The sequence below is a fragment of the Pteropus medius genome, unplaced genomic scaffold (genome assembly GCF_902729225.1).
Source record: "Pteropus medius unplaced genomic scaffold, Ma_sr-lr_union100, whole genome shotgun sequence".
Classification (NCBI taxonomy): domain Eukaryota; kingdom Metazoa; phylum Chordata; class Mammalia; order Chiroptera; family Pteropodidae; genus Pteropus; species Pteropus medius.
The window spans coordinates 382,079-394,095 of record NW_024351647.1 but is presented as its reverse complement, the minus strand read 5'-3'; the positions used below and the strand labels follow the sequence as shown (position 1 = coordinate 394,095).

Here is a 12,017-nt window from a genome sequence, read left to right as displayed (position 1 = left end):
TAGGTATAAAGTCAAACGGGGAGGTAACAATGACATAAGTAGTATTATATTACCATCTATCGGCCAATGAAGGAAATGCCCCAGACACATCCCTATTCCTTACAAAATATAAGAAAAACATTTGCCTCCCATATCTCGAACATATCCTGTATGCCCTTTAAATGGCATGGAACTCATGATTATTATGGAGACTCAAATTCAATGAGATCATGTCAGTATCTCTTGATACAATCTCCAAAAAATTCTCACCATGCAATGTTATTATCCCTTTAGGAACAGAACACATATCTGACTCATTTCTCCCCTTTTACTTGCAAACAATTTAATAAATCCTACTCATTTTCTTATATCTCAACAAATTTCCATAATTAAACCTCTACTTAAATCTTGTCCATGTCTTACCCACTTTGATGTAACATACTTCCCTACTGATCACTTCCTACTTCAACCTTAATTCTTTTCCTCTGAATGAGTTAAAATCAACTTTCATATTATCTACCTTAGACATTACTAATCTGGACCAAGACTAAAGATCTGGCTTTGTAGGTTAAAGAAAATGGATTATTTATAAACATATTGGGCAGGGAGGGGACACGACAACAATGCCATAAACTACAGGACATATGCCCTGATGATCTGCCAAATATCTATGTTAAACCAGCAACGTAGATATTTTCTATTATGGTAGTTTGACCAAAAGTGTCAATTCATGTGGTCAATACAGCAAGTCACTCAAATTGGACTTTGGCTTTCTTACTTATGAAACATAAAGATGTAACACGACACTCTCTTACTGCTCCCATCAGTAACTTTTATAGGCAATGTATGCAAGTTATTCTGAAAAAAATTTCAAGATATTAAAAACTATTATAAACAATTAAACAAGGCAGCAAAAGAGAAAGTTTATTTTAAAGAGCAACAGAATTTTATGTTGGAGTAATTTTTACCTTGAATTTAGAAACAAATCTAGTAAATTCCTGATGCCAATTGTTAAGTGTAGAAGCAGGTGAAATTATTAAGAAAGGTCCCCAAATGTTCTCTCTCTGAAATAGAAAAACTGGGTTAGCCAACTGTAGGAAAACTAAAGATATTTAATTCAAAATAATAATTCACAACAAAAGCAATTTAATAGGAAATACATTATAACAAGAAAAATGTTGCCTATCTACTATATCTGCACGCTCAATAATAATATCCTATGTTAATAACACAGGCAAGAAAGAAGACTAAGAAATTACTGCCCCCACCACCTCTTATAGGTTCTAATTCATATCATTCACAAACACTTGCAACATACTGACTTGTTTGTCTTGCTTTCTCCTATGCTAGATGATCATTAACAATTTTACTATTATTTAATGGGTATAGAGCTTTTGCTTTTACACATATTTTCTCATTTAATTCTCACAAAATCCCTGTAAAGTAGATATTATTTCCATTTTGCAGAAGTGGAAACAACCTCAGAGTTAAAGTCAGGTCAAAGATGTTAAGTGAATTGCTTAAGTTTATACTACTAGTTAAGATGTGAATTCAGGTCTTCTGATCTAACTATACAGTATATTTGCCACTACACAGGTGGTTCTCAACTAGAGGTGGAGGTGGTGGAGTAAGTTTCCAAACCACACATGCTCACAAGTTGTCCTAGTCTTCAAAATCAAATTGTTTCATCATGCTGTGTCACTCTGAAAGGCTTTGAAGGCAAGGAGCAAGTCCTACTGTCTTGTATGCTACAGAGCCTAATATAGCACTTGATAATGGCTGATTCTCAATGGAAAATGATCCTAGGATCTAGAGAGAGGAAAATGGAAAGACTGCATCTAACTCACCTCAGCCAGATGGGCCAGAAGAGCAATGCTCTGTACTGTTTTACCAAGGCCCATTTCATCTGCAAGAATGCCATTAATACCCTGGAAAAGAAAATACAGTCAACACTTCTCACATTCCATCATACAGGGTTCAATCTACTGCCAAAAAGAAATAACCAAAATGTTGACTTGTTCAAACAAAAGTGATTAGAGATACCCAGCTTCAGCACTGTTTCCCACTGCCACAATAGGCAAAAGCCAGTTAGTTTTTCAGCTAATCTAATCCAGGCACAAAAGCAATCAATCAGGATTACCAAGACCACTTAAGACAAACTATATATATGATATACATATTCTCCAATAAAATCACCGGGTTAAAAATATAGAGACATTTTTCTGACTTTTGGCAAAGGATAAAGCTTTTTAAAAGGAATGAAATCCAAATGTCTAATCACTATGCTGTACATCTGAAACTAATATAAAATAATACTGAATTTCAACTGTAACTGAAAAATCAAAAAGGGGGGAGATGAAGGGGAATAAAAGTTTCAAACTTCCATGTATAAAATAAATAAGTCATGGAGATGTGGTGTACAGCACAGGAAATATAGTCAATAACATTGTGATAGCATTGTATGGTGTCAGATGATTGCTGGACTTATCCTGGTAATCACTTCTTCAGGTGTATAAATGTTGACTAACACCTGAAACTAATATAATATTGTATGTTAGCTATATTTTAATAAAAATATTTTTTTAAAAAAGGAATGAAACCTAAAACATTATCTCGTGCTCATTTCCCAATACACTGAACCAATGCCTTTAGGAAAACAGGTAACAAATCAAAGAGAATGGATATAACACAGTTCTAAAATTCACCTGTTCATAGAGATTGGCCAACCAATTCATGCCTTTCAGCTGATAACCTTTTAATTTGCCGTTAAAAATTGTGGGCTGTGGAATATCCTCACCAGCCCGGATAGATGGATTTGCCAAGCTGTAACTCTCCCCAAACCCACTGCCAGACTTGTTTGCTGCCCGTAGGGCAGCTGCTCGACTTTCTTTTGCATCTTCATCAAACGACCTTGTCTGGAAATAAAAATATATTAAAAGGAAAATATGAGGAAAAAATTAAATTCAAATAAAATTCATAATGACAACAGATCTATTTTGTGCTAAGTGGAACAAAATTTCTGATAGTATCTGACAGTATAATGTGTAATGCATTAAAGTATATTATTAATATTTTTAAATCAATTTTAAAGTTATATTAAAAATATGCAGACGCTAAGCCTTAAACATAATTACTCGCTTCATCAAGGAATTTATTAAAGTTTTGATATAAAATTTGGTTGGAGTTGGTGAAGACAAGGTCTATCCTTGACTTGGACTCTGTCAAAGTTATATATGGCTTCCTTTGCAGTATATTAAACTGTGTTTTCTTCAATCTAATTGCATTTTTTCTTATTTCATTAAATATCACGATATCATTAAGAAGCAAATTATTACTAAAGTGAAAGAAGATACTAACTTAGTTTTCTTATAGCTCTCTTAACAAGCAAAAATGTGGTCTTTTCACTGAATGCAATACTTCATTTCCTACTGCATTTCCCATGATTATTCAAGAAGACAAAAAATAATAGACACTGTCCTAGCTTTAAACAACACACTCCTAAATGTTAGACAAACGAATTCTTGCTTTCAAGAACTCCTACTGCTCTAAAACAGACACATCCCCTACCCAATACGCAATCACCTATACATACACACATTCGCCGATGTGTTTAATTGAAAATATTAAAACTAAAGGAAAACCACCCAAGTAAAAGGTTATGGGGTATTTCCAGGGCCTATTACAGTTTATCTTTTCATTTTTAAGACTCACCCGAGCTTGATGAATATGGTAAGCATTTTCAGCATTTTTCAGTGCCTGGGCTTTAAAATGGTTACTATCTGAAAAGGAAAACTTGCGGATTATTATATCTCATTAATGCGGTTCTTTAAAAGATGCAATTCACACCAACACATGTGAATCCCTGACTCCCCACTGTATTGATCCCTAGGCTCATGGAAGGTGAGGGAGAAGGCTCAAATTATTTGACAAAGGTAAGGACCTGGAAGTGAAAATGGAGGCAGAAGACTGCCGGGGTCTCCAACAGCCAAAGCCGGCTCACAAAAACCATCCAAAGACTGAGCTCCAGTCTCCTAATCCTGGGTTTCTTGCATGAAACAACGCCAAAGCCAGGAAAGCAAGACAGCAAGGATTCAAAATTGTAATACATTTATGTTGGATGAAACTATTCCAAAAGAAGAAATATAGACATGTGTAACCCCTAAGATACTCTGAAGCACTCTCATTCTCTTTTATTCTTAGCTCAAATGATCTTGATCACTATTCTCTGTGAAATTCTTCTTAAAACTTTATCTCAATTCCACCCTCCCCCTATGATCGTAAAACACCAAAAGTGATCAGTCTCTTTCTCATGCTTGACTTGTATCACAAAGAACCTTGTGAGAGATGATTTTCTCTGCTGAGACATGTTCACTGAATTCTTCTGATTTAATACCTTCTATTTCTACTAACAAATCAAAACAAAATATTCCCAAACTTGCAAGATCAAGTTTCCTTTTCAAATTCCTTTCCTTTCCTTTTCAAATTCCTTTCCTTTCCTTTTCAAATTCTTTAATCAAAGTTATTTTACATGCTTGTTTTATAGAAACATTCACACTTTTCCTACTCCAATACAATAAATTCACCTTTACAGATCAATATTACCTATAAACCAAAACAAAACTTGCAAGAATTAATAATGTGTATAACCTTAGATATGAAAAAATGAAGGGTACCTATTTCCTTTAACTCCTGATTCAGGACTCACCATAATCCTCCTGCGTGATGTTAACTACCACCCCTCCACCAATGTCAATTTGTCTCTGGGTAGAACTGTCTTCCAGTTTCCTTAGGATTTCTTCCTGGATCCCATCATGGCCCATGTCTCGTTTACGACTCATGAAATGGGCATACAACTCTGTCTGGGTGATTAGGAAGTTCAGTTTTCGCTGTTGCCGCTTAGCCTAAACAGAAAAAACATTAAAGTGAAAATAGTCACACCATCAATCACATACAAGAGGTAATCAGCAGAATTCACCAAACGTATATATAGTTTGCATATAATTCCTTTACAAATTCTTTACCTTTAGAAAGGTAGAAATTGCCTATGAACTGTTTTATAATAACCAAATCAGCAATACTAAAAGCAAATAATAACCTTCACTTATAGTCTAATAATAATCTATGTTTTTTGCTTTCCTTTACAATATGTAATCTTTTCTCCATTAGGCTTCTGTCTAAAATGCTTATTTCTTTACTATACTACTTTAGAGGCACTGAAATACCAACTAAATTCAAACAACAAACTTTTATTTCATAACATGGGTGGTACACTTTATTAGTTTTAAAAATGTAAACGTGGCAAAAACTCTGCTTTAACACGAAAAATCAAAATAAGTGACTATAAGTGACTAATAAGCTATAAATTATTCTGAAAGTCAATGCAGGAGGTATTGAGAATAAGAAGCCAATCAAAGTGGCGGGGGGTGGGGGGAAGCTCTCCAATACAATCTATAGTTCATCTGTAATAATGATAGCTACAAAATATGTACATAGACCAAATATATACACAAACACATACTTTTGTTAGTGTGAAAAAACTGAATTCCAAGTGCCTTTGAAATAACTTGATAAGGAAAATAATCGTTTTGTCAATAAATAAAATTATTCATCAAAATAAACAATAAAATGAGTAAACAAACACTCCAAAAGACCGAATTATATGGAATATAGTATACACAATAAATATAAAACTGAATCATTATTTTGCATTAACTATTCTATAATAAAATTCCTATGAAGTGTATTCAATTTATCCTTAGATCACCTCCCCAAAAGAAAACCAACAATAAAATATGGGACAAGGCCAAGAAAGGACACAAGTCTTAAAGTATGCTATAGAAAACTATTCTTTCTATCTGAGGTTTTAAAGCAGTTGACACAGATTCAAATTAGAAGAAAATTTTAAAGAGATTTTGAGAAAAAACTGAGTTTATTTTTCATAATAGATACAAATGTTCATGTTCCAAAGCTAAAGTACTATCAAGAAAACCTTCCTAAATTCAAAAAAAAAAAAAAGAGTAATGTTTCCTTTCACTCTAAAGAAAGCAACTCTATGTTTAAATGAACAAGGGAAATTAAAGGGACGATAAAGATCCATCACAAATAGTTTTTCAAAAGTTCAGAGAAAAATACACAAAAGTCAACATAACCACAGATGAAACTCTCATCAGTTAGCTATCAACATAATTGAGAGAAAATCTCACAAACCTAGATCATAAGCCAAGCCACTTACAATACTTCAAGATCTGTGACTCTCAAATGCCTCTAAACTCAGTAAGTATTCCCAATAGCACCCAATGTTTACTAACTCAATAATATGTTTATCTTCCATGTAAAGATACAGGTCACCAAAGGTGTGATAAAGGAGCGAAGGTCAAAAGCTCAGAAGAGGCTCTGCAGAAATACTACCTACATTCAAAGAAAGCATCATCCAATCCTTTGACTCTCTTTTTTCTCCAGATCTCACCTTTCTTTCCACTCATCCTAATTTGTTTACCAATGGCAACACAATAACGGTGTCATTGTATTCTCTTTTCTTGCTTCCTTGAACAACTTACTCAGCCTACATCTGCTGACATCAGGCTTAGCAAAAATACTAGCTGTAAGTTAAAATACCAAAAGAGGTGGTGGGGTGGGTCTCAGAAAACTGGGCTAGTTGTCCATTGTCCCAGTTTGGCCCTAAATGTGGCAACAAGCCTCAATCTTCCAACAAATCAAAACTGCAGCCGGCACCTGGAACCAAGCCAAGATAAGCTATAAACTGTTTTTTTGTTTTGTTTTGTTTTGTTTGAGGTCCTCCAGAAATATATAAAGTAATAAGGCTGCAAAGACTAAGGGAAATTAGCATAGAAGAGAGATGAAGGCCAAGGAGAGGGCCTTACTGAAAGAATGAAAACAGAACTGGTTTACTTGACTAAAATCACTATCCTCAAAGTTATATCTTAAAACATTTTTTTCAACAATTTCACTGATTAGACTTATAATTTATGAAGTGCAAAACAATCTCTCGATATAGCTGCAGCAATTAGGGTTTTCAAACTTTTATGCTATTGTCCTACCTCCCGCATTTCCTCATCCAATTTCCGTTGCTCTAAGGCTTCCTTCTCTGCACGCTTACGATGCTCCTTCTCCACCTTCTCGTACTTCTTCCAGTACAGAAGCATCTCCTTGGTGAGGCGGCGGGCACGAGGCAAGGTCTCCTTACAGTTTTTCTGGGCCTGTAAGGCAGCTCGACGTACTTCCTTCATGCACTGGTGGGCAAGCTACAGACAACAACATTATCACAATGGAGAAGGACGCAACACCAGGGCCAATGCTCCCTGGGCTCCAAATTACAGCATTCCTTAATCTGTTCAGTGCACACAATCTTCCTATGGCCATGTCTCTTTCTTCCCCAATCTGATTAATGTCCTTGTCGAGTACTGTGACCCAGTACCAGACCCTGAGGTAGTATCAGGAATGAAAAGTCTATAGGCACAATGCCTTAGAAATTGAAAAAAAAAAGTATAATGACTTGAGATGTGCGAGGAAGTTACAAAGTGTTATTACACACACTAATAATAATAGCTATCAATGGTTATTATATGCTAGGCAACATTCTAAGATTAATATATATTAATCTAATTTATTCTTCACAAAAACCTATAAAGTTTTTATTATCATCATCCTCATTCTATAGACGAGAAAACCAAGGATGAGTGACTGACTAGCCTAGGGAAATATAACTAGTAACATTACCTCATCTAATCCTCATAAGTCTCAAAGAAAGTTGTGTTACTTCTCCTAAGAGAAAGTATTAATATAACAGTTTCTTAGATGAAGAGACTGAGATCAGGACAATTCCATATCTGCCCAAGGAATCAGAGCGGACTATGATCTTATCCAAAAAGATTCAAATACCAGAAAGATGAAGAAGAGTAATTTTATTTATAAAACAGATTGAGAACATTTAGAAACTCTCTTAATACTATTAGATTCATTATCAACAGATCACAAGAGACAAAAGCAGGAAGCATGGATCTAAAGAACAAGAACACATTCCAGCAAAACATAAAATGGGAAATATAAAATTACTATTTTACCTTTCGGCTATTGGTGAGAAACAGGTTACGAGCTGAAGCTTTTTGCTTGTTGGCCTAAAATATTTAAAAACAAGATGTCATTTAGGATTTCTTTTTGAAAAGAGATTGTGCAGACTGACACTTAACTCCAGGGTTAAAAAAATAAAACATCAAGCCAAGCATATTCAAGATATACTGCTGACTCAGAATCATACAGAAAGCTACTAAAGCAGCATTAAAAAAATAAGCTAGTGCTGTGGCTGCCTTAGTCTTCTGTACACTTTTGGAAAGAATTTAAGTTATATTTAAGGCTTGAAGTGTACTAAAAAAAATGTAACAACATACCCTATAACCCTAGCACCATCCTGATTAAAACACATTGCTTTCCAGGGCTGATCTGCAAAGAAGCTGAAAAAGAAGGGCACTCAGATATAAAAATTGTTAAATGTAAACTAGCTTCCTAGTTTGTGATTCTAGCCCCACCTCTAGCCAGAGAAAGCTTGCTACCACTATTACTCAATTTCTGCCACCACTTAAGCCTCATCTTCTCCAACAAGAAATTCTGAAGCAGACCTAACACAAGGTGACTCAGCAACCTACAATCCAGTCTTGAGCTGCTTATTATGTCTTCCATTTCAGTTTAAAAAAAAAACCTCAATAAAGAAACAATTTCTCATGATTGTTTATTTGATGTGGGAGAAAACACAGAAGAGGCAGAGCTGAGTGGCATCACCTGAAGCCTCTTCACCAGGTACAAAACAGATTTCTACCATAATTTTTCTCATCAAGAATGGTCATAAACTTTCTCTAGAAATACTAATTGCTAGTGGGAAAAAAAAACCTAGTAATTGTACAATAGAGAAAAAACACTTTACCAAGGGATCCAAGTTAGTAACACCAATATTGGGATAGACATGTACCTGATATGATATACCTAGAGCACATCATTCCCCTGGTAATCCTGCCAAAAATGTATAACCCAAATCTAATCATAAGGTAACAGGATACAAACCCAAATTCAGAAACATTCTACAAACAGGCTTATTATATTCCTCAAAAATAGCAATGACATGAAAGATGAAGGCTGAGAAATTGTTTCAGATTAAAGGATATTGAAGAGACATAAAAACAAATGCAATATGTAGTTCTAGATTGGATCTTGGGTTGAATAAGGAAAGAAAAAAGCACTATGCAGTGGTCCCCAACCTTTTTTGGCACCAGGGACTGGTGCTCCTATGAGAATCTAATGCCTGATGATGTGAGATGGAGCTGAGGCAGTGATGCTAGCGCTGGGGAGCGGCTGCAAATACAGATGAAGCTTCGCTCACTGGCTGCTCACCTGCTATGCAGCCGGTTTCCTAATAGGCCACGGACTGGTACCGGTCCGCGGCCCAGGGATTGGGGACCTCTGCTATAAAAAACGTTATTGAGACAACTGAGGAAATCTGAAATATGGTCTATGGATCAGATCGTTTTTTTAATTGCACTGTGGTTATATATGAGAAGATGTCATTTTTCTTAGGAAATACACACTGAATTATTATGTTTAGCACAAAGTCTCAAACCTTCAAAATGGGTAAGAAGAAAGCATGTATTTATGTAACAAAAGCAAATGAGGAAAACAATTGCTGAATATAAGTAAAGAATACGTGGCAGTTCCTTGCATTATTCTTGCCATATATTTTTTTAAACTTTTTGTTTTGAACTAATTTTAGACTTACAGAAATTTGCAAAAAAATAGTACAGTTCCCTGACATCCCTCCCCCTGCTTTGCCTAATTTTAGCATCTTATATAACCATAGTACAATTAAGAAAGGAAATTAACACTAGTAAAATATTAATTAAACCACAAGTCTCATTTCAATGTCAACAATTTCCCACTGATATATCCTTTTATTGTTCCAGGATCTTATACAAGATCCCACATTATATTTAGTTATTTTTCTCCTTAGACTCTTCCTATTCGTCATATTTCCTCAATCTTTCTCTTTCTTGTCCTTAACTTTTGAAACACAACAAGAAGTTATTCTTTATAATGTCCCAAAATTTGTGGTTTTCTGATGATTGGAATGACATTATACATTTTGGAAAGAACACCACAGTGTATCACAAGGAGTTCATGATGTCAAAATTCCTATCATCTGTGTTGTTTACTTTGATCATTTGGTTAAGGTGCATTCTGCCCGTTTTTTACCACTATATTTATTTTCTTTTCCTTTGTGCAAGTATGTATGCTGGGGCAGATGCTTTGAAACTATGCAAATTGTTTCTCCTCTAACTTTTGCCCCCTGATTTTATCATTCATCAATGAATCCAGTCTGCAACATTTATTACTGTGGTGTCTGCCTAATAATTATTTCCTTCCTTCTATACTTATTAATTGGAATTCTACTGTAAGGAAGAGTTGTTCCTTCTACCTCGCCTTTTTGTTTATTCAATTATTTATTTATAACATAAATATTTCTTTTACTGAGTTAAAATCCAGTATTATTACATTTTATTGCTCAAATTATTCTAACTTTGGCCATAAGCAGCTACCTTCAGGCTGGCTGCGTTATTCTGACAAGCCCTCCATCTTTGTTCAAGCATTTCCTTACTTTCTGGCACCACAAGATGTTTAAGGCTCATCTTGTATTTTCCTCTGCCAAATTCTAGAATAAACTGCCTCTCCATAGAGCCTTGGTTCCTTTTATTAGAAAATAAAAAGTGTTAAGAAATTAAGATCTCCGTGCTAGGTATCCTCATTGTTACTAGGGTATCACTGCTCCTAGGCCCTTTCAGCAAAGAGAGCTAAAAAAAAAAAAATGTATGCATACTAATCCATGCATACACACCGAACTATCTTTCTGTATATATCTATCTATATCTATATAAAAAGCCATGAATTTATACTGCTATCTCTGACTCCAATGAAACTTCACAGGCTTCATTTTAGCTGTCTCCTTTTCCTTATAACTTCTTTCTTAAACAATGAGAAACTGGCTCTCATCTACAATATATTTATTTGTCCAATCCCAGTATACCTATAAAATAGTTTCTAAATTGCTAACTCATTTTCTTGTGAGAAACACTTTTACTGTGTCAATATGGCATTTATATCATATTAGGTCTTAGCCTTACATATCCAGTCAAAATACTTTTTCCTCAGTTACTTAGGTGAATTTTTTAATCTCCACTCACTGCAACTTGATTATGTTAACTCGTTTCTAATACAATTAAGTTCATTTGTTCCTGTTTTTATTCCATTTTGCCCACACATATTCCCAACCTCTGTCCTTACCTACATGCTGGTTGGTTTAGTTGTTTTGTTTATTTGGGTGGTATATGTCAGGAGTACGTAAATCATTATTGCAGTTCTAAAAGTCAGCCCTATACAAAAAGATGTACTCAAAGTCTCCCTCCTCTTCATCCCTGCCACCCTATTCCCATTCCTTCCCTTCTTTCTACCTTTTTCCCATCTTTCCTCTATAAGGAATCAATCATTTTAATTTCTGGTTTATGCTTCTTGAATCTCTTTTGCACAAATGGGCAGATACTTGTATATTTTCTTATATTCTTTTTTTTTTATATATGAAGGGTAAATATTCTAGAAACTTGTTTGCGTTTTGTTTTTTTCACTTGAGTATGTCTTAGAAATTACTTCAGAGCAGTTGAGAGTTCCTCCTCATTTTTTCTTTTTAATAGCAGTGTAATAATCCACTGTGTAGATACACGTTTGTGTAATTCAAGCCCCATATTATTTTGCCCCATATTATTTTGCAATTACAAATAATGCTGCAATGAATAACCTTGTTTACACGTTTTTATATTGTTGGAGGTTTAGCTTCAGGGTACATTCCTGGAAGTGGAAGTGCTGGTTTGAAAGGTAAGTACATATGTACACTGCCAGGTATTGCCAACTTTCCCTCCAGAACAGTACTCTCCAATTTTCATTCCTAGAAGCATGAGAGTGCTTATTTCCCCACAGCCTCTTTAACA

General features: G+C 34.8%; 1 protein-coding gene across 3 annotated transcripts in view; it reads right to left on the bottom strand.

Annotated features, from left to right (window-relative positions):
• Positions 1-12,017, bottom strand: part of INO80 (INO80 complex ATPase subunit) — a 104,780-nt gene that overhangs the window by 67,169 nt on the left and 25,594 nt on the right. For all 3 annotated transcript variants that reach the window (XM_039843851.1, XM_039843848.1, XM_039843850.1), the window contains 7 exons: positions 8,061-8,114; positions 7,038-7,241; positions 4,685-4,880; positions 3,691-3,758; positions 2,685-2,894; positions 1,827-1,907; positions 948-1,043 (listed from right to left, as the gene is read on the bottom strand). In XM_039843851.1, the coding sequence (XP_039699785.1) occupies positions 948-1,043; positions 1,827-1,907; positions 2,685-2,894; positions 3,691-3,758; positions 4,685-4,880; positions 7,038-7,241; positions 8,061-8,114 (909 nt within the window). The remainder of the gene's footprint in view (positions 1-947; positions 1,044-1,826; positions 1,908-2,684; positions 2,895-3,690; positions 3,759-4,684; positions 4,881-7,037; positions 7,242-8,060; positions 8,115-12,017) is intronic.